This window comes from Mustela nivalis (assembly GCF_964662115.1).
Source record: "Mustela nivalis genome assembly, chromosome: 12".
NCBI classification, from domain to species: Eukaryota; Metazoa; Chordata; class Mammalia; order Carnivora; family Mustelidae; genus Mustela; species Mustela nivalis.
Window position 1 is genome coordinate 7,991,289 of NC_139031.1, and position 27,071 is coordinate 8,018,359.

A 27,071-nucleotide genomic window follows, 5' to 3' on the forward strand; every position below is an offset into this window, starting at 1 on the left:
TCCCAGCATTCCGCATTGAGTTCTAGGAGTGGGACCTGAGAATTCTGAAATGTAACAAGTTTCCCTGGTGATTCTCATATATTCCAAGGATTCAGCTAATGAAGATATAACCAAAGCAGCATCATGATCATCTGCTGACAGCATTTCCCAATGGCAGACAAAAGACCCAAGAGGGAGAAAATATACTCCTAACCACTGGGTTTGAAAACCAAAATCTATAAAGCAATAGTAAATAGCACACTATGAAGACTTCACATCTCATTAACTCTGTGCCTTAAATTTGTTGGTTATAGCTACAAGGCTACCCACGTAGATGGAAACAGACCAAAACTAGCCTTAGGCATTCAGCATGTTCACTGATGGCCAAAGGTATTCCACTGCCATTTGGATGGTAGGGATTATCAATAGCTTTCCAACTGACTACTGTGATCCATTTCGTATGATGGCAATAAAAACTGTTGGCCAAAAGCCCATCATATTAAATACGTTTTTGCAGAAAAATCAGTTGGGCTACTGGGTTACTTTAAAATCAATAAGCCCCAGTGGATTCACTTATAAGACCTCTCGTCCGACCTTCACCCAACTCATCAAATATTTATTGAAAGCCTTTTTAGAAACATGTAGTTTTTAACTTCCAGTGAACACAATGTAAGATTCAAGACAGTGAGGTCTAGCTCAGGTCTTTGGTCTCTGAGTTATCACTCATTGTACCATGATGTACAGCGAGAAACACCCGGCACAGAAGTCGGGTCTTGAGCTCAACTGATGGTATAAACTCAGTGGCAGGTCAGTAAAGCACTGTGGGCTTCCATTTCTCCTTCTAAACAACTGGGAGTAAAATGTTTGCTCTTACTTGTTTTTCTAAATTTACTAATTCATTCCTATTTATTGGTTATCAACTTTTCAGGAATTTTTCTAAGACCATGGAGGATATAGTAGGGAAGAAGATGCACAATATGACTGCTCTCAAATAGGCTTATTCTAAAAGTAGAAATATATATAAATATACTGATATATAAAAACTTAAATAAGCAAATGAATAAATATGAATATTAATGAATGTATTTTGAGAAACAGATATATGTACACATTTGTTTCTAAAGTTTAACAAAACCTTTCCTAAGAATGCAATACTATTTTTTTTTTTAAGATTTTATTTGTTTATTTGACAGAGAAAGACAGAGAGGTCACAAGTAGGCAGAGAGGCAGGCAGAGAGAGAGAGAGAGGGAGAAGCAGGCTCCCCGCCAAGGAGAGAGCCCGATGTGGGGCTCGATCCCAGGACCCTGGGATCATGACCTGGGCCGAAGGCAGAGGCTTAACCCACTGAGCCACCCAGGTGCTCCAAGAATGCAATACTATTTTTGAGATCTTATATCCTGTGACGTAGGATGAGGAAGTCAATAATCTAGTGACAGATATATTGATTCAAACAACACACCAAACTCTTTAATAAAAAGATGTCCCTACATTTCATTAATGATAAAAAAAAATTCTGGCAAGATACGTTTTTTTAAATTAAAGAAAAAAATGCTCAGGTCCATGCGACATTTTTTCACATATAGTAGAATTTATTGTTTTAAGAGAACCTTCTTTTTCACTAATTCTTTCACTACTTAAGAACCAAGTATATAAGATAAGATGGCTTTCCTATTAGGCAACAGGTACAGGCAGCCTGGAAGATGATCTCTATGCACGTCTTCTCATGTAATCCCTTTCATTTAAGTGTGGTCTGCATTTAGTGACTCACTTCTACCAAACTGTGTATAACTGAAGTGATGGGATGTCACTTCCAAAACTGTGAGGCAATGTTTGTTGTTCTAAGCCACTAAGGTCTGGAGTAATTAATTACACAGCAATAGGTGATCCAAGGATCTGACTTTGAAGGTAGTATTATGATAATCAGTGGATTCAGAATCTCAAGCTTTATACTTTGAATATTTGAATTAAACTAGAAGGATATGGTGGCATCATAAGAATACTTTCATCACGAAGAAGCATAAACTTGCCACTCTTTAGCTCACGGAATAAGAGTTTGGTATTTTCCCTGAGATGTGCTGAGTCTACTGAATCAAATATAAATAGTTCATAATCAAACTTCACTGAAACTCTGTTTTAACAATGTACTAGTTAACCAATAAAAAATGGTAATCTTACCTCCAAAAAAGTACTTCTCGCCAGTTTTAACTTGAAGAGGACTGTTAGTTCGAACAGCTGAAGCCTCATCCCCATCGATGGTGAGAATGGCAAAATTTTCCTTAGCTAGGAGACGAACTTCATGCCACTGTCCGTCATTCAATCCAGAACCTGTTAAGAAAAAAAGTCAATTTATTTTCTAAAGATGGTACAGTTTAAAACAATTTTCAATACCAAGAGTCAGAAATTTGTTGGTAAAAATTAGTATATTTTCATCTAGAAAAATTCAGTGCTACTTGCAATTGACTGCATGCTTCTTTAATATCATAAGTGGTTCTATCCTCCATTGGACAGATAAGGCATAACAGAACCCAATAAAGTAGGGGAATAATCATTAATGTGCCATTGGCATACCTGGGAAAATGAATGGAGTGAATAAAGCTGTTTGGGAGGTGATGATGAACTATTTTAATTACTTATTTTATGATTAGGTTTACTAGAAGCCACTCTCCAATAACAAAATGGATTTATGACTTTTATCTAACATCTCTCTCAATTATTAAGAACTTTTTTGTGCTATTATTTTCTCTCAATAACCATGTCTGGCAAGGTTGTAGAAACTAAGAACTAACGTGCTAATTAACCACTCATAATCATAGGAAATAATACCAAGGTTATCTGATCATTTATAAATAAGGTATCCTTATAATGAATTAGGTTGTATTTAAACATATAAATCAACAAAAATAAATCAATAGCTCCCACTCCTAACAACCACATTAACTGTGGCTTAGCACAAAAATCTTTGGAAACAGACATTCTTTTAAACTCTCCATTAGACAGATAATAACTTAAAGTTTTTGTTTAATGTGTGCTCATTTTGTAAAGAATTGAAAATTAAGGAGCAAACAAAGAAGATCAGCCATGAAACATAAGCACCGGGAAAGAGTTTAAGAAACACAGAGAGAGATAGAGAAGTCTAAGAGAGTCCGAGTGGCCTTCTTTGAACTTACAAAGGTCTATTCTCTTGCAAAGGGAAGGGATTTTGTTCTAACCCAGACAGAATAATTTAGAATCCACAGATTACTTGAAGTTACTTGAAGACACATTTCAGATTCACAAATGAAAGAGAAGCCTAGAGAGTAAAGGTAGCTAAAAATGAAATGAGAGCAAGTCAATGAAGCACAGATGATGCTTCCAACCTCTGATCAGAGGTCTGCAAATCAGTTTATAGGGCAAGCCTGGCCTGCTGCCTTCTGTTCCTGTATGGTCTGAGAGCTAAAAAGTAGTTTTCACATCTTGAAATAGTTAAAAATTGATACTAATACAAATACTGATAATAATAATAAATGACATATGAAAATTATATAAAATTTAAATTTTAGTGTCCACATAAAGTTCTGCTTACATAGTGCCTTGCTCCAGAGTCAAGTTGTTGTTACATAGACTTGTTAAAACTCACAAAGCCTAAAGTATTTACTATGTGGTCCTTTGCTGAAAGAGCATAAACTTTTGGTTGACTGAAACTATTAAACAGAAATACTATCTTAATGGAAAAAAAATTAAAGCCTGTTGAAGCCTGTAAGATTGTCATGTATGTGAATATTTATCAGTGTTAATAAATAACACTACAAATAACCACACCTCAGGTATTTTCTTAGGATTTTCAAATTTCAATTTAGAAATACATACTTAGCACATTTTATATCAATGGAGGAAAACAGAAAATCCCTGTTCTAAAGTAATTAATACTGAATAACCTCTAAGTTACAAAATGTATAATATATATGCACAATTTTGTACTGTGAAATTACTATGTAAATGTTAAGTCTTATTCTAAAATTAAAATCAGTTAGCGATCACACAAATACTAGTGTTTATTGAAATACTTCCTTCTTAAGTAGATTACATCAGGGTTCTCCCACAGAACAGTGGCACAGAAGACCGTATCTTCATGGTAACATTTTTCTGTAGAATACAAAACTGGGTTGAGTGTTGATTAGGTATAGCGCTGCATGGTTTGGGGTTTTGCCTTTATAATGTGATAGTCCCTACTTTGAAATGCAATTTTGGTGCACAGATCCCAAGGACATCAATGTTAGAAATGTTCACTCTCCAAATCTAATTCTAAATAATCACACAACCAGAAAAGGTCACTTAACTGACAGAGCTTTCTGTTCTAAACAGTAGTCCAGAATGCATTTCTAAAAATTCCTGTGAACATTTCTCCATCATACAATTAATTTATAAAAGAATATCATAAGCTTAACTGTTCATGCCAAAGGGTCTAGTATTCCAATCAGATAAAAATAAAAAGGTGACTTTATTTTTTTTTTCAAGGAACTTAATTACTAGAGAAATGAAAGCAGGCTTGTTGACAGCAACCACTGCTGCAGCTGAGCTTAAACTGTGATTTCTATTCATTTGAATTCCAGTTATTATTTTGTACTTTTAATCTTCAAGAGGTATGCCTTAGCAACCTATTATAGGAATGGCTCCCAGCTATAATGAAGTTCAATTCTTCAATGGGGAAAGAATGATCTACTTGCTCAAAAGTAAATAAACTACTTTTCAAAAATTTTCTTCATCCATGTTATGAAAAATAATCCTGAAAGTCTTTTTCTAGAGCAGAATCCAACTGCAGTATTCCTGTATGTGAATATATTTAAAGATAGTGTTTTAAGCTCTATACACGACTCACTCTGATAAGTTCTTGCATTTGATTCATTTATAATTCACACTAAATGTTTTAGGAATTATTGCTTCAAATAAATAAGTGAGAAAACTGAATCTGATATAGTTTAAACATTGCATGGTTAGTAAGTGGCAGAAGTGAGAATTGAAATGCAGATATATCTGGCTGCAGAGGCTCGATTCTTACAAACAAGAAACAAAAACAAACCAGACAACAACAAAACATGTTATATAACTTCTGTGCATCCATGATCAGAGTTCACTTACACTATGTGTGTGCACACATGCACACTTGTACAGATACACACACACACACACACACACACACAGATTTTCACTGCCACCACACCAAGACAGAGTGCAATTTGACAATCTGAAAGAAATGGATGCATTCCTAGAGATGTATAAACTACCAAAACTGAACCAGGAAGAAATAGAAAACTTGAACAGACCCATAACCAGTAAGGAGATTGAAGCAGTCCTCAAAATTCTCCCAACAAACAAGAGCCCAGGGTCAGATGGCTTCCCAGGGGAATTCTACCAAGCATTTAAACAAGAATTAACTCCTATTCTCCTGAAACTGTTCCAAAAAATTAAAATGGAAGGAGAACTTCCAAATTCATTTTATGAGACCAGCATTACCTTGATCCCCAAACCAGACAAAGACCCAGACAAAGGGCAAAAATGAGAATTACAGACCAATATCCTTGATGAACATGGATGCAAAAATTCTCACCAAAATACTAGCCAATAGGCTAGTATTAAAAGGATTATTCACATTAAAAATGTGAATAAAAGATTGTTAAAAGGATTATTCACCACGACCAAGTGGGATTTATTCCTGGGCTGCAAGGTTGGTTCAACATCTGCAGTCAATGTGATACAATACATTAATAAAAGAAAGAACAAGAACCATAGGATAGTCTCAATAGATGCTGAAAAAGCATTTGACAAAGTACAGCAATTTTTCTTGATCAAAACTCTTCCCAGTGTAGGGATAGAGGGTACATACCTCCATATCATCAAAGCCATCTATGAAAAACGCACAGCGAATATCATTCTCAATGGGGAAAAACAGAGCTTCCCCCCTAAGGTCAGGAACACACCTGGGCTGTCCACTATCACCACGGATATTCAACATACTACTAGAAATCTGAGCTTCACAATCAGACAAAAAAAGGAAATAAAAGGCATGCGAATCAGCAGAGAAGCAGTAAAACTCTTATTCTTTGTAGATGATATGATTCTTTACATGGAAAACCAAAAGACTGAACTCAGAAACTGCTAGAACTCATTCAGGAATTCAGTTACATATCAGAATATTAAAAAATCAATGCCCAGAAATCAGTTGCATTTGTACACGCCAACAACAGTATTGAAGAAAGAGAAATTAAGGAGTCAATCCCACTTAAAACTGGACCCAAACCATAAGATATCTAGAAATACATTAACCAAAGAGGCAAAAAATCTGTACTCAGTAAACCATAGAGTACTCATGAAAGAAACTGAGGAAGACACAAAGAAATGGAAAAATGTTCTAAGCTCATGGACTGGAAGAACAAATACTGTAAACATGTCTATGCTACCTAAAGCAATCTACACATTTAATGCAATCCCTATCAAAATACCATCCTTTTTTTCCAAAGAAATGGAACAAATAATCCCAAAATTTGTATGGAACCAGAAAGGAGCCTGAATAGCCAGAGGGATGTTGAAAAAGAAAACCGAAGTTGTAGGCATCACAATTCCAGACTTCAAGCTCTATTACAAAGCTATAATCATCAAGACAGTATGATACTGGCATAAAAACAGACACATAGATTAATGGAACAGAGTAGAGAGCCCAGAACTAGAACCTCAGTTCTATGAACTTTGACAAAGCAGGAAAGAATGTCCAATGGAAAGGAGACAGTCTGTTCAACAAACGGTGCTGGGAAAATTGGACAGACACATTCAGAAATATGAAGCTGGACCATTTCCTTACACCACACATAAAAATAGAGTCAAAATGGATGGAAGACTTCAATGTGATATAGGAATCCATCAAAATCCTTGAGGAGAACACAGGCAGCAACCTCTTCGAACTCAGCCGCAGAAACTTTTTCCTAGAAACATTGCCAAAGGCAAGGGAAGCAAGGGCAAAAATGAACTATTGGGATTTCATCAAGATCAAAAGCTTTTGCACAGCAAAGGAAACAGTTAACAAAATCAAAAGACAACTGATAGAATGGGAGAAGACATTTGCAAACGACATTTCAGATAAAGGGATAGTATCCAATATCTATAAAGAACTTATCAAATTCAACACCCAAAGAATAAATAATCCAATCAAAAAATGGGCAGAAGACATGAACAGACGTTTCTGCAAAGAAGACATCCAGATGGCCAACAGACACATGAAAAAGTGCTGAACATCACTCAGCATCAGGGAAATACAAATAAAAACCACAATGAGATACCACCTCACACAAGTCAGAATGGCTAAAATTAACAAGCCAGGAAATGACAGATGTTCACGAGGATGTGAAGAGAGGGGAACCCTCCTACACTGTTGGTGGGAATGCAAGCTGGTGCAGCCACTCTGGAAAATGTTATGGAGGTTCCTCAAAACATTGAAAATAGAGCTACCGTGTGACCCAGCAATCGCACTACTGGGTATTAACCCTAAAGATACCAATGTAGTGATCTAAAGGGTCAAGTACACCCAAATGTTTATAGCAGCAATGTCCTCAATAGCTAAACTATGGAAAGACCCTAGATGTCCATCAACGGATGAATGGAGAAAGAAGATGTGATACACACTCACACACACACACACACACATAATACTATGCAGCCATCAAAAAACCTCAAAATCTTGCCATTTGAAATGACGAGGATGGAGCTAGAGAGTATTATGCTAAGCAAAATAAGTCAATCAGAGAAAGATAATTATCATATGATCTCTCTGATATGCGGAATTTGAGAGCCAGGGCAGGAGGTTGTGGGGTGAAGGGAGGGAAATACGTTAACAAGATTGGACCAGGAAGGGAGACAAACCATAAGTGACTCTTAATCTCAGGAAACAAACTGAGGGTTGCTGGGGGGTGGGAAGGGAGGGAGAGGGTGGTGGGGTTATGGACATTGGGGAGGGTATGTGCTATGAGTGCTGTGAATTGTGTAAAACTGATGATTCACAGACCCTGAAGCAAATAATACATTATATGCTAATAAATTAAAATTAAAAAATAAACATAAAAATGCAGGTGACTCTCAAAAAAAATTTGTGAGTCACAGGGGCACTGGTGGCTCAGTTGGTTAAGTGTCTGCCTTCAGTTCAGGTCATGATCCCAGGGTCCAGGGATTGAGCCCCGCATTGGGAATCCCTGCTCCGGGAGGGGGGGGGTCTGCTGCTTCCCTTCTGCCCCTTCCCGTTTGTGTTCTCTTGCTTGCTCCCTTGCTCACTCTCTCTCAAATAAATAGATAAAATCTTAAAGAAGAAAAAAAAAAGAAATTTGTGAGTCGTAAATAACAAAGAACACATTAACAAACTGGATGAAAGCAGCACTTTTCAATTGTTAAAGACATGATATTCCTCTACTCATTGTTCTAGAGCCAATGAATCTCCCAGGAAACAGAGACTCACCAGGGACCTATACTCCTGGAAGCAGGGGGTCTTGGTGGCTGCATGGTGGCTCAGTACCAGATCAAAAAAGAAGGATGCTAGTTACTGATACTTATAAAAGAACCCCATGTCTCATCTGGCTAGCACTTCCTGAGATCCTTGTTGTGTTGGGCACTATGTGCACACACTGTCTATGTAAGTGTGTTGACTCTTGCGGACCGGCAGCAGCAGGACAGCAGGATGGAAAACAGCATGAAGATGAAGAGGACTGGTCCCGAACCCAGGCTGCCTGCCTTTGCTCTGTCCCTTGCCAACCTGGCCACTTCACTTAACCACTCCGTGCCTCATAGCTTGTCTAAAATGAAAATAACACTATCCACTTAACAGATTGGATTTGAGGAGTAATTATTATTTCTATAGCATTAAAACACAGCCTGGCACCCCGAAAGCAGCATATGTATATCCATATCATTATGTCAAAAAAATTTTTTTTTAGTTTGATTAGTCTCATTTTATAGAGAAGGATGAATTTTGGGGGGAGAGTTTCGATTACAAATATTGTAAATTGTAATATTGGTGTAGTTATAAGTAAGCTCACTAAACAAGACAGTGATAAAATAAGACTTCAAATGTGGAATCATAAATACACACATGGGGACAGCTAGAAAAAAGGTATATCCTAGTATTATGCTAGTGGGCACTTGAGGCTTAGAAAAATAATGTCCAGTATCCAGTGACATTAGATGTGAAAAAAAAATCCTGTGTACAAACAACTTAGAGGTGATGATGATCTTTTCTAGATGACTCACAGTTATGACAGACATCAATGCTAAGGCTGCATCTGAAGAAATTATAATGCAATTATTTCCAAAAAGTAAGAGTAGACAATAAACATCCTAAATTATTTGTGTATGTAATTTTAAAAACACATAGTAACTATGTAAATATTATACATATATTTAAACTAAAAGTTTTTACATGGAAGTTAGTTAAAAGGTATTCTTAATTATCTTGTTGGGAAAATGGGGGACCGCCCGATACTTGGGTTCATATTCTGCTCAGGCACACATGCACCATGCCCTCTATGAGACTGGGAAAGAGTTTAGAGCCCAGAAGTGTCTCACTTACAGACCCACCCTCAGAAGGGCAGCCTGCATAATGGAGGAAGCAGGGATTCGGAAGTCAGACCATCTGGGTAAAAACCTCATTTCTGCTCACTGAATAGCCAGACTGTCAGCAATTCAGCCTGTTTCAGTTCTCTTACTTAGTAAATGGGACTAATAAAAGTATATACCTCATAGGGTGGTTATGAGGATTACGTGTAAATATGTTATCATTTAGAGAAGTGCTTCACACATAGTTAACACTCAGTAAGTAACTTCTGTTTCTTATAAGGTCAGTTAGCCCAGCTTTCTAAATATCAACTTGGGTTGTTGTTTAATTCTATAAGCATTAACTTATATGAAATGATTAAAAATTGGTTTTGTTTATGAACAAATATCCTCCTCCCCATATAATTTCAATCATGTAATATCAATGGTGAGGGATTTAGGGATTTGGCAGTAGCTGATTATACCTCTTGTTAATATCAGGGTCAACAATTGTTAAGCTAATTTAAGCCAACTTTGAGCTACTCTTTCATAGTTAAGGTCTGCTTTATCCTCCCCAAATTGTGTGTGTGTGTGTGTGTGTGTGTGTTAACTAGATTATTCAATAGATAGGATTTTTTAAAAATAATGATAATAATTTGCTGAATGTTTGTGAAGTATTTCCAAAAATTAAATATAATTCCAAGTAAGGACTTCCTATGGTGACTAATTTTGAGAAGACTGATATAAATTGAAGTACATATTTTCTAAAATATTTGTGTTTTATTTATTTTTTTTTTAAGATTTTGTTTATTTATTTGACAGAGAGAGATCACAAGTAGACAGAGAGGCAGGCAGAGAAGGGGGGGGGGAGTAGGCTCCCTGCCACGCAGAGAGCAGGGCTCTATCCCAAGACCCTGGGATGATGACCTGAGCCAAAGGCAGAGGCTTTGACCCACTGAGACACCCAGATGCCCCAGTATTTGTGTTTTAAAAATATATCATTTTGATGTAATTTTACTCTTAATGGTTATTTGACATTACTTTATAATAGATACTTCCAGTTACTAATTCATAACAATCAAAACTTTCCAAGTGTATATTCTAAAAGGAAACAGGTATTTTTACAAAGAGAGTTTTTAACCTAAAACTAACATCTCTGAAACCATTTTACAGCTTCTGGTCATAATTTTTTTTCATAATTAAATTGTTTTATAATATTTTCATTTACATTTCTCTAACTTATAATTGTTAGAAAAACTTGTTTTGTATGCAAATGTACCATGTTAATGAAGCATATTCTATCTAAGCTGTCTTTCTAATGGTATTATTTTTTAAAGTAAGGCTCTTGAGGTGGTTGCACTAATAGAACAAGAAGAAACAGCTGTTTCTCTTATTAGAGACAAGAAAAAGAGACCAGTTTAATGAATACTGAAAAAAGAAAGTATTTAAAATATAGTAGCAAACCAAGATGCAACATCTGTTTAAAAATGCTTCAGATAAAATTACAATGACTAGAATTTCAAGTCTTTTGCTCAGTATTCAATCTTGAGAGAAAAATTAACTAGGATATGAATCCATCTTTAGGCAGTTACAGTGTTCTGATGTGCTACCGACAGATCTCAAAAATTATCAATTATCTATGTATGTAATAGAAAGAAAAAAAAAGAATCTATCTTTTTTAAAATAGGCCAGGCAGTATTATATTATCTATAAATTCTGTATCATAAGGACTTGATCTCATTTAATCTTGCTCACTTTTTATGTGCCAATACAAACCACATTGTAAATGTCACAAAACATGTAATAAGGTGCTTGGACAGGCAAAAAGTTCTTTGGTTTTTTTCAGCTGAAGAAACTGCCAAATGCTGTCCTCTATAGGTACAGACAAAAAGTCACTTTGAAACATCACTTTGCCTTGAAAGAGCCACTTGAATGGAATCTTTAAGATAAATACATGGAGGAAAGCATATTACATGACTTTTTTATTACTGTGTTGTTAGTCATCAGGGAAATTAAAATCATAATGATATACAATTTTCCACCCACTTCAGGGACTCAAAACTAACAAAACTAGCTAAGATCAGGATCAATCTGAATTCCTACACCATCGGTGAGATGTAAAGTTGTACAACCACTTTGAAAAATTCTTTGGCAGCTCAGTTTTATTTTTTCTTTAATAAAGTAAAACATATGCTAATCCTATCACCCCACAATTCCCCTCCTAAATATTTACTCACCCTAATCAAAATATACGTTGCAAAAATATTTGCAAAGAAATGTTTTGGCAGTTTTATTACAGGCCTAAACTGAACAGGCCTAAACACAGTGTACATTCATACAAAGCAATGTCGCTAACTAATAAAAAAAAAAAAAAGAATTAACTAGTGGTACAAACAACATTGTTTGCCTGAAAGAAGGTAGACACGAAAAGTACCGGCCAGCAGTTGGGCTGTCTACGAGAGAGAGAGTTGAAGGTGGGAATGGACAGGGGAGTGGCAGAAGGAAACTCTCTGGAAACTCCCTGAGGTGATGAACACATTTCATATCTCGACTGGAGGCTGCCGCATTGCGTATGTGTATTTATTAGAACCCACTGAACTGTACATCTTAGACCTCTGTATTTCACACACAGTTGATTCTCATTCATGGAGTCTATATATTTGTGAGCACACATACTTGCTAATATTTTTCTGTAACCCCAAGCCAATACATGCACGTCCAGGGTCATTCGTGGACTTGAGCATGCGTAGATCGGTTGAAACTGGCACAAGCTCCCAGGTGAAGTCAAAACAGGCAGCCCCTGCCTCGTTGGTTCAGCTCTCATCCTGTCCTCCCCACTGCCTATTTAATACCATGTTTCTCCCATTTTTGTGTTGTTTGTTGATTTTGCTCTTTAAAATGGTCCCTGATGGTAAAATATGTGAAGAGGATGAAACAGTACACTTACCATGATGAGCACTGAGTGACGTATAGAATTGTTGAAGCACGGTATTGTGTACACACACACACACACATCAACCAATCAATAAAAATTAAAAGTTCCCCAAACACAGTGCTACAGTGCTAGTGTTCCTAGTTTCGAGAAAGCTGAGATGTGTCTTACAGAGAAAAATGATGTATGTTAGACAAGCTTGTTTCAGGTACAGGTTATAACGCTGTGGGCCATGAGTTCCATGATGGTGAATCAAGTATATGTAATAAACGAGAGAACTTTTAACAGAAACACACAAGAAACAAGGTTCTGTACTGATCGGTTGATGTCAATGTTGTGACCAGAGGCATGCAGGAACCTAACCCTATGTTTCTTGTAGGAGCAAGAGTTCAATATTCACTAATTCAGTGTTTGCAATGACCATAGAGAACATAACTACCACAAATAATAAAAAGTAACTGTATGTAGTTTTTACCTAAAAAATATGAAGAACATTTTTTGAAATAATTGAAGTAATAGTGATACTCATTTTTAAGTTCAACTGAATTTTACTTGAGGACTGTTTTTTGCTTTGTTTTCTGAATTATTGAACACTGAGAAACCCAATGTATCCCATTAGTTGCAATTAAATAAAACCCAAATAAAACCCAAATACAATACATATTGTATTAATATGTTAAGCTTTTAGAGGACAATATTTTAGGATGTTAAAAAAATTAAGTAACTACCCCAGGACTACAATTTCATATAAAAATCTCTAATAATTATCTTAACCATTGCTGATTCCCAACCAAAAGTCAAATACCACCGTACTTCAAAATCTCTTATTCAAAGCTTTATGATTATTCTATGGTCACTTTTCTCTTGAGATAATCTTCCAAAGAACATAACTGTTCCAAAGAACATAAAGCAGGAATACGGCCAAGTAAATACTGAACTTCAAAAAACCTTATCAAACTAGGACTCTAGTTTATGCACTAATTCTGACTCATTCATTCAGTCATTCATTCATTTGAGTATTTGATCCTGCCTTGAATATAAAATGAAATACAAGTCACTCTGAAGAAGTTATTGCTAATTTCAAGGAAGGTTTCTATTCATAAGATTTCTGATTAATGTGCACATAGAGACAACACCAAAGACATAGTGTGATTCTGCACTGAAGAGTCTAGACGTCACTCACCCATGAATCCAAATGCCAACGACACTGTTCCATAAATACATATACATAAATACATTTATCCACAAATACATACACTACCTACTATTTCCCAGGCACTAAGTTAGCAGTGAAGACAGAGAGGTGAGTAAGTCAGAAGTGGTCTCTGTGGTAGAAAAATCTAGCTATTTTATTTTGAGGCCATTACTAAGCCTCTCTGCAACTTGGTTTCCTCACTTTTAAAGGAAGATACAGCACTATGTCAGAGAGTTGTTATCAATAATTCATGAGGCATAGTGTGTGTGAGTCACCTGATGCTATCAATAGCGAGTAGCAGTTTCTATTCTATCATTATTATTTTTGTAACACATGTACAAGGACACATACATGTATGTATAGAGAAAGTACTTCCAAGGTTTTACAAAAGGCATATGTCACATTTTGTGCGTTGTATGTGTATCTTCATAGGGCAGATTAAGACAATATTGAGGAATGACATCTTACATGAGTTTTGCATCATAAATAAAGGGTTTTTATAAATGTTTTTCATCTATAAAACAAGATGTGCTGAAGAAAACACAGAAACTCAAAAAAGTATACGGGAGGGGAAAAAATGATTCATATCCCCAAGAGACATCACACTTAACATCTGGTGTGTTTTATTCTACTTTTTACTATAAAAGTTACAAACCTTGTAGATTACTTCGATGCAATAGTTGAAGAATGGAGAAATGCATCAAAGGGACAAGCAGCAACAATCATCCTCTCCCCAGGTCTCAGGTTTTCCCTTGATGGGGGAAATTTGACAGTCCTGTCTTCTCAGCCTAACTTTTCAGAATTTAAGAAAAATAACATGGAGATGTACCCCTACCAGCTCAAGCTCTCCTAGAGTTGCACTCCAAAGAGTTATGTTCATTCTTTCACTCATTTATAGTTCTCCCGTGGCATGACTGGCATTGTTTTAGGCACCAGGATGTAACAGTGAAGAAGACAGACAAAGTCCTGCCCTCAGGGGAGACAGATCATAGGCAATAACAAGGTGACAGTACAATTTCAGGTATGGTAAATGCTATAACAGAAATAAAACAGATGTCATGATGGAGAAAATTGTGGGACTTGCTAAGATTGTTTGATAAGGAGAGAAGAGGGTAGGATTGAGAAAATGAGAACAAATAGGCAGAGGTTTGATAAGTAAGGGCCTTGAGAGTTTTAATTACAATATGAACTATTAAGTGGGATAGAAAACCTTTGCTATATCTAGTGTGAAAAGTGCCATGATTCTGTTTCAATTTTAAGGATGCACTCTAGCTACTGGAAGGTGAGTAGACGCAGGGAGGCAAGAGTGAAAGCAGGGAGACCCATTAGAACGCTCTCACAGTAGTTAGGAACACAGATGATGGAGATGTGGACAGGTTAGCATTGGAGAAAAGCCAGATTTGTCATATAATTTGGAGATACCATTGACAGGTCTTACTCATTAACTGGTTATCAAAAGTTCGAGAAAGATGAAGATTTGTGGCTGAAGCATTTGAGTGGAAACGAATGCCATTTAAGTAATGGGATCCTGGGGAAGGGAGGCAAAGTCGGGTACATCCATTAGACATGTAAGCAGAGATGTCAGGCAGGTACTTGCATATTTGTGTCTAGAGCTCAAGAGAGAAGTAACATCTGGGCTTAGAGATTTGATGTCGTAGGCATAAGGCATGGGACTCGATAAGCCTACCTAGAGAGAACACAGAGATCAAGAGGAGAGTCTGATCTGGGTCTTGGCATGCTCTAAACTTAGAAGTTGGAAAGAGGAGCAGTGGCCAGGAAAGAAGACTGAGAAAGAGTAGCCAGTAACACAGGAAAGAAACGAGGAGAATGTGCTATTAAGGGAAAGACTGTTTCCAGAAGAAGGGAAGCTTCACGGAGAGGATGCCTGTGAGGTAAAGTGAGGACAGGAAGTGGACACTAGATTTGGGAGTAATAGAGGTCAGTGGGAATTGGAGTGCGCTGAGGACAAGGCAGGCGGAGTGTAAAGAGGGAACATATAGAATCCCTGAAGAGTAGGATAAACAGAAGGAGGATTTTGAGTAACAGTCTATGCCGAAAACCTGAAGAACATTATGAATCCTGTCCTAAGAAAAAAGTCCTTACTCATATATCCAAAATTTGTTTATAATTTCAGGGGTTTACCTCGACTTTCGGGTTCATAACATGGTTTATAGAATCCATCATCTTTTAATTGCATTTAATTGACTTTACTGGGCAATGAAAATCCTATCAATTCATTTATGCTTTTCAGATTCATTACTTTTCTTACATTCCAGTTTTTCCATTTAATGGCTTATTGGTTATATTTTTGTTCCTTAATTTCTAAAATAAATATGTCAGTTAATTGATTTTAAACTTAAATATTCATTATTTTTTGTTTATAGTCACTGTTTTGTATTTGACTTAAATAGAAAGTTATGACTGGGAAATGATTCCTACTTGGGGAAAATGAGTTATTTTCATTATTATTATTGCAATTTATTTCTTAAGTCTAAATTGACTAAGTTCTATTTAGTCCTTTATCTTTGTTCCACATATGTTTCAGATAAATTGCAATATCCTACAATTTTCTCTAAAGGCACAAAATCATCCTTGTTTATAGGAAATTGACACTGTCCAAATGGCAAGGACATTCAAATCAATTCCTCTTTTTCTGAGGGCATTCCTATCAGAAACACTGTACCTGATAAAAGAATAAACATGATGATTCCTGGACTCAAGAAGTTTGCCTTATTGTGCCTGTCAATGAGATTTAAATATCTTTACATATATTTATATAATTTCTATGACTAGTTTCCCTCTATTTTATAAACTAGAGTTGCATGACACAGGGAAAATAAATAAATAAGAAGTGAGTAGGGAAGGAAAAGTATAGCTGAGATGATTTTGGTACCCAGTTGGGAATCTTTAAATAAAAAGTAATCCCAAGTGCAGGCATTCTCTTGTTTTCATAGTCTAACATGTTCTTCAAAGTCTGTTGATTCCCATCTTCCTGGGCGGCACAGCCCTGTTAGACAGGTATTACAATGATTACAGAGTGCCTCATCTCTTTCAAGTCCCAAAGGCATATAGTTCCTGTCCTCATGCATATTAAGGAGAAAATACTGCTACACGATGCTATTGGTTAATGACTGTTTGTCTAGTCTGTCAAGTCAGCATTATAGAAGTAATGCAAAAAGAGTATCTGAGAGAAAGAATAATAGGGGCCCATGAATGCAGATAATAATGGCAATTTAGCTTGGGCTAATCTCTGAGTCCATTTTCTCATTTTTTCCCTAAATTTCGATAACAAAACAAATTAAAAGCTTAAAATTAACATTGCCAGAATTTAAGATTGTTTTCTTCAAGATTAGATACGTCACAAAATTCTTTCTTTCTTCTAGATATTTTTCCATGTGTTGGCTCTATAACAACCATATAGAACGGCGAATTTAAGTGACTTTGATTAAAATAAAACCTTTTTACATCTGTGTCTGCTGGATAACTCCAGTGAGAGAACCACTTTTAAATTAGAGAGGTTATCCAGCCACACAGAGGCTCAGAAATGCCCGAGTTCAGAGAATAATCATGATCAGAGTCCTGGCATGAAATAGACATCTTAAAATATTCTGTTCAGGAACAATCCTTTATAATTTGAACATAAATCATTATTTTTAAATTGCATCATAAAATGCATAATAAAACCATAGTTTCTCATGTCAAGTAATTCTGCATTACTACCCTTTAACTGTTTTTATATTTGCCACTGAATAGTTTTCCAACCTTTATCCAAAGACTAGATAATGTACCTCAGTGATAGACACAGGCAAAAATTCAGTCCCTACCCTTTACAAGGAGTTATTTTTCTGCCAACCTCTCTACTACTTGTTTTACTATATGATTCCTAGTGTGAGAGACAGCCTCAGCCTCTGTGCATTTCAACTCAACGGTGCTTCCTCCAACTAGACTACTAATGAGCACTGAACCACGAAGGGCACATCTCCAGTTATTTATGAACTAGTCTCTTCTGCAATTTTCAATTCAACAACAATCCTTTTTAAGTGTCAGTTGCCTTTTGGTAATTTTTTCCATTCTTAGTGGCAAATATAGGAGTGGGAAAATGCTACAGGTGAGTGTATTAAAGTAATACTTATAAAACTAAAATTTTGTATATATTTAGGCTATGAATTTATTCAATTTATCCCTTCTTGTGAATTTTAACCTGTATGTAATAGGCATCAGAGAAAATTAAAAATTAAAACTAATGTGTTAAAAATTAATATTTTTATCAGGGCATACATTTTTAAAGACATTGATTTAATTTTTAGTATGCTTTCATGACTAGTATTATGTACATAACACCAATGTGTGGGCCCTTGTATATATGTCTGCACAGATATGTGATATTTGCTACAAGACACACGGACTTTCAGTGCAGTGTGATGCACTAAAATAGAGCAAGGTTTGAATTTGGATAGCATGATAGCATAAACACTATTATTATGTGAGGAAATAACTGTAGCTCTCTGGCCCAGAAATTATCAGTAAAATGAATGGTTCATACCAGTAGATTACAAGATTCTTCTCAGCTCTATACACTGAAATACATTCAGCATACATGGATATAGAGGGAATAGATAAACCAGTGATACTGTATCTATTTTAAAAAACAAACAAACACTGCATAGATGATACATAGACCACATTAATAGAATACATACTTTTAAAAGTAAGTTGAATATTTTAGTTCATAAATCTTTACTTGCTCTGCTGGATAACTCTAAACATTAAACATAACAATCATAGAATACCCAAAGTAGATAGAGACTTCACCTGAGATATACAGAGAAGAATCTATGCTGAATATAGGGAGATAGTAATTTGATTTTTGTGCTTTAGATAACAAAATTTTATACTATAGATAGAAGGTGGGAGCTATAGGTAGCTTCATGGAATCGTGGGGTAAATGGACAAAGGACCAACCTGGGAGGTAGAGCATGTACCATAAAAAGAAGTACAACCTTTTACTGGTTCAAATCTGAGAGGGAATTCTTCGCCATTTCTGTGAGAAATCTGGAGTCCCAGAAAGTGCTGGAAAATTGCACATAGAGGTAAGGTTTTTAGCAGGAGCATTTACTCCTTATTGTAGACATTCTCCAGAACACCGATAATGGGTTAGGAAGATGTTAGTCAGTGGTATCCCAAAAAGGGAATTACTTTAGGGAATTTATAGTAGATTAAATGCCTTATAGCACTAAAATTCCATGATATAGATGAGCATTTTTTATTGCTTTCTTATTAACAGGGCATGTCTTAGGTTAAAGATAGTATTAGTGAAATTAATACATAGATTCTTTTTCTTATAGCACAACTGTATTTTTTTAGTAGCTATTTTTTGAACATTGCTTAGCTTTAGTTCTAGATAGACAACCCTCTGTTAAAATCAATTACTAAATCTGGAAGCAATCTGGGTGTCGGTCTTGATTTGAGTTGGTTACATTGGAGTGTATTCAGTTTTTCAAAAATGCATTGAGCTTTTCACTCATGATCTGTGCATTCTTTTATGTATACTGTATTTCAATAAAAATTAAAAACAAGAAATGGGTCTATATAACATGTAACCTAATTAAAATATCTTTAAAATGTAGAAAATGCTGAAGCCACTTTTATCATCAGTGTCAATACACAGATGTGTAGAGAAGCCATCAAAAACTCATGAAGTATGCACACAGTTGCAGAATATTAAAACAATAGTAATTAAGGAAAAAAACCTCATAGCTATCAATGCCATTAATTTAACATGAATTATGGTGCATAAGAAAAAATATTACTGGGATCTATGAGAAACTGCACAAAGACTTTGTACAGATTCTGAGGGGGGATTTCAGGACACTTCAAGAGCTTTAAAAGGTAATGACACTTTAAAAATTATGTTTCAGGGATGCCTGGGTGGCTCAGTGGGTTAAGCCTCTGCCTTAGGCTCAGGTCATGATCCTGGAGTCCTGGGATCGAGTCCCACATCAGGCGCTCTGCTTAGCAGGGGGCCTGCTTCCCTCTCTCTCTCTCTGTCTGCCTCTCTGCCTACTTGTGATCTCTGTCAAATAAATAAATAAAATCTTAAAAAATAAAAATAAAATAAAAATTATGTTTCATTCATTTCTACACTTCAAGATTCTCCCTTCTTTAATTAACTTATCAACTATAATTACAGCCCTTTCATGTCCCACAGATAACAGGGATTATAAACTGTTTTAATTCATAGAGCATAAAACCCCAAAGAAACCAAAACCAGAAACAAAAAATTTCTGATATAAAAATATTTACTTTTTTTTCTTTTGCTGTCTCTCAAAGTTCTATATTGTCTATCATCTTCCCTTTAAGATTTATCTCTTAGTTTCCCTTCATTCCCATTTTTCTTGAGCTCAGCATGTCTATATCTTTTAGATAGAAAGATATAACCAGATGATTCAAATATCCTAATGCTCAGATCTTGCATGTTCACTACCACTGTTGTTCATTTAGTTGGAAGTTTCTCAATATTTTTCCTGCTCTCAAATATCTGAGAGAGAATATTTCATCAGAAATCATGGCTCACAATGGGAGTGATTCTCCGTGACAGATCAAGACCTTCAGTGGCCAGAGTTACACATTTGAAAAAGCACACATCACTCAAGAAAGGAAATTCATGTGACTGGTAACTGATTTATATAGAATATATAATATCCATATTATAGATAGATAGACATCTAGTATGTATTCTACATATTATATTCCCATTAGAGAATATATTCTAAGACTAATAGCTAAAGTCAGTGCTCCCTCTGTAACTAGCTCAATTTTTAGTAGTGTACTAAGTATTCACACCCAATCACAAATACCCAAAGTAAAGCCACAGAGGAATAAGAAGGCACAGATTTCAGGGAGAAGAAGGTGAAACAGTTAGCCAGCATTAGCTAATTAAGTAGCTCTTGGTAGACTCTGAAGAGCTCTAAAGGAGACTTTGGCCTCTAACCTCTCTACCTTTGAAAGAAGGGATCCTGTCCCTCCTTTGACAGAGATTTCAGGAAAGGACATCTGTGTTCATGGATTTAGAGGGTGGTGAACTCCAACTGCCAGTAGCCAAGCTGCCAGTGATCACGTAGGTCAGAGCCCGGAGAAGGAACTCTCGGTCAACTCACTAGAAACCAGTTCTTTGAGAATAATTATCCAGAGAATCAGTTGGTGAATGACTAATTCACCAAATTCACCAAATTTACCAATTTATCAGGTAATTGTATTAAGAAATAGTCTTCTTGAATATATCCTATGATTATGAATAGGTTATCCTTACGAATATATTCATGAATATATTTATGTTAAATATATTCAATAAGTGTGAATATATTAGTAGTATCTTAAAGATTGTTCAATTTATCAAAAGCCAAGGGTCATGGGTTTAATCTTTTAATGAATATATTCATGAAGAATATAGTTATGACCTAAATCATCCCATGAATATAGTTAAAGAGCATATATTCAGTAAATTCTTTCATTCTTTATCCAATACTATGTGCCATGCAATGTCCTAGATACTAGGGCTATATATCCAAATCAAAATTTCTGACCTCAAAGAGCATAGATTCTTATTTATTGTCTTTAAATAAGAATAATCTTTAAAATAAGATTTTGGCAAATACACTTTGTAAGTTTGGTGAATTCACCTGCGTCCAAGGGAAATATTCGTGAATGATATTGGGGACTGCCTACAGGGAATGCTTATGATTTGTTATAAAAATCTTGTGCAAGATGTCTATCATATTGGTCTTTACCAGCTTTTATTTGTTGTGAACTTTGAAAAAAGTTACACCTAAACATTTTAACACAAATAACTAGTTTCCTTGGTCAACCAGAACTACTTCCCATTTTGAAAATGAGCAAATGAGCAAATCAAGACTCGGGAAGTTAGAAGACTAGTAAATATCAACTTTGTGGATTTCAAGTCAAAGATTTTCTCCCACTTCCCAGAGATGCCACTTATCAGTATTACAACTTAAGATTTTGGTAGCTGACTGTAGTACTGGTTTTTCATTAAATTTCTAAAATAACAATGATACTTTATGTATCATCAGATTTCTATTACCACCAGCTTTATCTTTTTTGAAGCAAATTATAGTTGAAATACATCAGAGCAACTTCTATGTTAAAGCGTGAAAATAAGGTTAATGGGAGTATAACGGTTATTGTCACTAATTCTTATTTTTATTAAGCAATGAATAGCTTCATTAAGTAATACATTACTCTTTTTTGTTCACTTCACGAGAGAGAAAGAACAATGAAACTGCTTGAGTTAAGTGTTGTCTGGCTTTAAAAAGACAGTGTTCATTCCCAAAGGGCACTACCAAAAAAAAAAAAAAAAAAAAAATCTAAGCTGAACATTGTTATTCTCTGAGAAAGTCATCAAAACAAAATGAAAATGTTGGCATTTTAGTACATCCGTTTGTACTTTACTGAACACAACTGCCACCGGTGACTGCTGTGGTTTCTGTAAAGGATGCTTGAATATGAAGCAGATTTGCTAGAGGGTAGCATGACCCCTGTTTCTGTCTCTGAACTTGGCCAAGACAGAAAAGGCTTCTGTTACCATTTTTCTGTATCTACCTCCATTGTTTATTTCTTCCCAGCAAGTTCTCAAAAGAACTCGAGCAAACAAAAATTAGATACCAGGCCCCTCTTTCCATTTTTGATCTTCCTGTTTGTTTAAACAGAGGTTTTTCAACTTGAGCAAAGTCTTAGCACAAACAAAATTAGGGTTACACAGGAAATGGTTTACAGTTAGCTCTAGTCTTTGGAAATAACCAAACATTATTTATATGATAGGAAAGGGAGAAGAGTCCAATTGAATTCATGACCACTTTTTTTTAATGTGGTGTTGAATTAGTTCATTATGCTACGCAGACAGATTTTAAGAACAAATCCTATCCTTTTAGTTAGGCTGGGTCTACACATATGGTGACAGATCTCTTGTAAACATTCACATTTTCCACCCTGATTTAAAAAGCTTAGTAATAAGGTTGTCACCACAACAAAGAAGGCATAAGTGATTTCATTCTTAGAGCATTTAGCATTTAAACTGGCTTACTGCAGAGTTGACCCAGTGCTGCAGGGACACCACTGGGAGCTGGTGGAGGCTGCTTCTTAGGGTGAGTCTATGTAGCAATACTAAGTAGCAATTAGCCCAGCTAAGATATTTTTCTTCTTTAATTACGGACTTACTAACCAAAACTATAATATAGCTCTTAGATGTCATAGCAATGAGGTTTGAGGAAGGTACAACAGGCTCCTCCCTCATGGAAGTCAGATGTTAGATGAAATGTATTTCATGTGAATATTACGGCTTATTGGTATACATACAAGGACTAATGACAATGAAAAAGTGAGGTGTTGCCTAATTTCAAAAATATTCACTAGACATCTATAAGAAAGACATTCTTTCTCAGCAAGAGTTATCATCTGGCTTAAATCAATGTTTTAGGAGTCAATGAGAATCTTCACCTGTAGCTTAAAAACTTAAGAAATGATATTTTACTTTTTCCTTCTGAAGATAATTTTTAACTGATAGAATACTTTTTTTAATATTCAGTGCAGAAATTTGTAATGCGTTATCTGAAATTCAAGTATATCTATCACTAATAAATTTATGTAGATTACAACACGTTGAAATTCAGATAGGTATTACTAACATTTGGCATAATATTATAAAGATAAGGTTCAGAGTGATTAAGCTTAGAGTTAGTTATTTAATCATCTTCATTATAATTCTTATTTCAAGTATGTATTTCTGGCTGTATCTAGCAAGCTATGTATAATGATCTATATTCAGAATAGAAGCTAATTTGTATTTATTTAATTTTATAGTAAAAAAAGTAAGTTATTTGTTAGAAGTACAAAGTTATAAAACCCTATCATAAATGAAAAATTATAGACTCTATTTATTTATAATTTTGTAATCATTTTTAAGAGTTGTGCAGGTTTTATTCCTTAATATTTTATGAAAAACAGATTGAAATAATTTTAAATAATTAGTTATAAGATTGGATTAATGGTAAGTAAAAACTGTATAGCTATATTATGGAGAAAATCATCATGGCTTTATTAATTTTCAATAGGAATATGTTATTTTCCCTTATAAAAATGAAAATGTAATTCCATCTAAAATCATAAAATATGTGCCCAGAATCTTTTGAAAGTAAGTTCTTTTTTCATTTCAATCACTGAGTCATTTGGTTTTGTACCCACTGCAATTATGGATGATAGAAATGGTAGCTTTTTTCTCCTGTATCTGTAAGAAGGTGAATGATGGGAAGAAATAATGGTTCTGCCTCCAAGCAAACTCCAGTTTTACTCACTGGACAGGTCTGTGACTGTTCTGTAGTTACAAATTCTGGTGATCGTGGGAGCTAGGAACTATTTGGAACATTATCCTTTACTTCAGAGATACTTATTGATTTCTTCAGAGCATATGCAGAGAAATATTAAAGTAAGCAGATATTGCCTACTGCCAAAATAAAGAAATTACAATGAAACATGGAATAGAAGGCTTATTGATTGATTTGTTTGTTTGTTTATTTATTTATTTATTTTTGAGGATATCAGGTAAAACTTCATGGAAAAGTTTCCATTAATGGAGATGGATGGTACTGTTATGCGAAATGAAGGTGTTGTTAAGAATAAAAGAATGGAAGCTTAGGAGATCATGTATTTGCATGGTTTCTGCCCCTTTCTGTGCTCCTTGAACATGTAACTGTGTAACATAAATTACTTATTTTTACCTTTGAATCTCCGAGCTGCAAATGCTCAGTATGTGTTTGCTGAATGAACACAAGGATTGAATGTTCTTCTCTAAGAGTTTTTCACACGGGAGACAAGGTAAGAAGCACTGGTTAAAGCCAGCTCAGGAAGGACTCTGAATTTCAAGTTTAAGACTTTGAACTTCATCCAGGAAAAATTTATGGAATAAAAAAGCGGCATAATTAGAAATTTCTTGGGAAGATTAATCTACCAGCTGTCAAATATGTGAACATGTGTAAAATGTAGAGACTCTGTGGTTTACAACATCCCCACAAAGAAAGATGTTTATAATGTGTGTGTTCAAATTTTTAAGATAAATTTACATTAAATATTATACCTGGACCTAAATCATCTCCATGCAACAACCAAAAATCGGAGAGAAAAGACTCACATCAGAAGTTCAAATAGGATTAAATCAGGAATTTTTATGCTTATTTTGGTATTTCATCCCATAATTTATTTCTGAAGAATTAAATTTACCCAAACTTATCCTTAGCTATATAATATTAGGGCTCTTCTCTTTTTGGTCCCCATCTAGTTTTTACTCCTTTTCTGAATTCCTCAAACATTTACCAAGGCTCGTTATTACACATATCTGAACTCTCCTGCTATGACTATATACACGGAGAAGTCAATTGGAATTTGAGACAGTCTTAAATGTTCCTATTTATATTTTGGCTACTCATGCATGAACTTGATTACAAATTATGTGTACATAGCCGTAGTTAGTGAATCCCCAAAACATATTGCAAGCACATCATATTTCACTCACAGGAACAACAGAATACTGGCTGTCATTGGTGTTTTATGAAGATAAATTATTGAACCACAAAAATCATGAGATGAATTGTAACACAGCACTTGCATTTTATCCCTGAAGGCACCATGGCCCTGTCAGTTAAACACTGGTGAGCACAACTTAGTTTTCATTTCTAACAACATTATTGTCACTGCTGACAACTCTACCCATCATAGGAGAAGAGGGTTCTTCCCAGGAAGCCCACAGGGCTAAACTGCATGGCATATTCTGTTCTTATCCACAGCATCTGTGCCTCATTTATGGGTTTTTTTTTTTTTTCCTTCATCAATTGAACTTAGCATTTGAAGGAGTATTTTCTTACAAACACAAATGTATATACAAAAGTGTGTCAATACAAAAAAAAAAAACCAAACCCATAGTCATTAATATTGCCAGATCTGTTCTCCAAACACAAAAAGAGTTTGTGAACTCCTGAACACACTTATATTTTAATGAAGTGTCCTGTTGTTACAGTAGGAAACAGTGCTTCGATTCAAGTAGGATCCAAAGAGAAAGTGTGCTTGTATTAAGACCATTATTCTCACCCAGTATGAGTTTTAAACCTTGCACCAAATTTTGTTTCTCACTTGTATGTTTTCACAAGCCGTGATATCTGTAACACAGCTGAGACAACGGTTGCTTCTCTCATGTCAATTAACACGAGTAAGGGATAAAGAAGAGCTATTTAATTCAAATTTCAAACATTTTATTGGTCTTAATTGGGCTTAGGGACATGTACTTGTTCTGTTAAAAGATGCTGTTCATCAATACAAACGGCTTGCAGCTTCAAAATCAGAGCATTCTACCGTAATGGTTCGTTTTCAAATAAGAATGACACAACACGAGCTACAACAAGGCCACCAGAACGAAAACCATCCAACCGAAGACCGCAAATGTTAACAGGATGGCGACTGTCAGCGGGGATACTATCTTGTCTTCCAGTTGAGACTGTGGCCCGTGGCAAGGCTTCCACAGGCTAGGAGTGGACAAGGAAGCAGTACAGAGGACTCCAATGAGCTCCAGTGGCATCTGAAACTCCAGACTCTGTCCTTCGTTAGTTCAACATAAGCCAGGATCCAAGGAGCATACGAGGAAGAAGGCCAAATAAAAAGGGGAGTGTCCTTAAGGCTGCTCTCGAAGGCCTATAAATCACATATCATTTTACGAACTAGCCTTCCAGACACAGCAAGTGAAAGCATATTATAAGACGGGTCACCAGATGGTGAATGGATCTAGATCACACCGTAAAAATGGAGGTTGGAGAAATTGGGAGTGTGTAGCAAGAGAAAAGTCACAAGGTGGAGACACCAGAGTTGTCTTCAAAGAAAAGTATGAACTGAAATAAATCCCTCCCCTCTAGTGCTCGCTGGTGAGGAGTAAGTAGGACTTGGAACGACTTGGAGTTCAATACTAAAGTAGAGCTAGGTGAAGGACACTCCCCAGAGGATGTGCGGAAGGTTTCACAGAGTCGGGGAAGATTTCTCATTTGGGCAGGGTCCCAGAGAGGATGGGAGTTTGGTAGATGGAAAAGGGTTGTAAGAGTCTAGAACGAGGAAGTGCAAACTGGTGGAGCGTGAAGAAGAAGGGTGTGCATCGGGGAGAGAGTGCGCAGGTGGCTGGTAGGCAGGTGGCCGAGCCAGAACCAGACTTCTCAGATACTCCTGGGCTTAGGCAGGGCCCAGAACGTGAAAGTCTGCAAGCCACATAAAGACATTTGGGCATTAGGCTACAGAGTTTGAGAAAATTTTAGAGGTTGCTTGAATCTGTTTAATGAAATCAATAATCTCCATGAAGCTGGAATTAGATCAAGGGGAGG

The 27,071-nt window shown here is 35.7% G+C and overlaps 1 protein-coding gene across 1 annotated transcript in view; it reads right to left on the reverse strand.

Moving 5' to 3' along the window:
* Positions 1 to 27,071, reverse strand: part of CNTNAP2 (contactin associated protein 2) — a 1,362,616-nt gene that overhangs the window by 902,534 nt on the left and 433,011 nt on the right. The window contains exon 8 of the mRNA XM_082693594.1: positions 2,156 to 2,305. Within this exon, the coding sequence (XP_082549720.1) occupies positions 2,156 to 2,305 (150 nt within the window). The remainder of the gene's footprint in view (positions 1 to 2,155; positions 2,306 to 27,071) is intronic.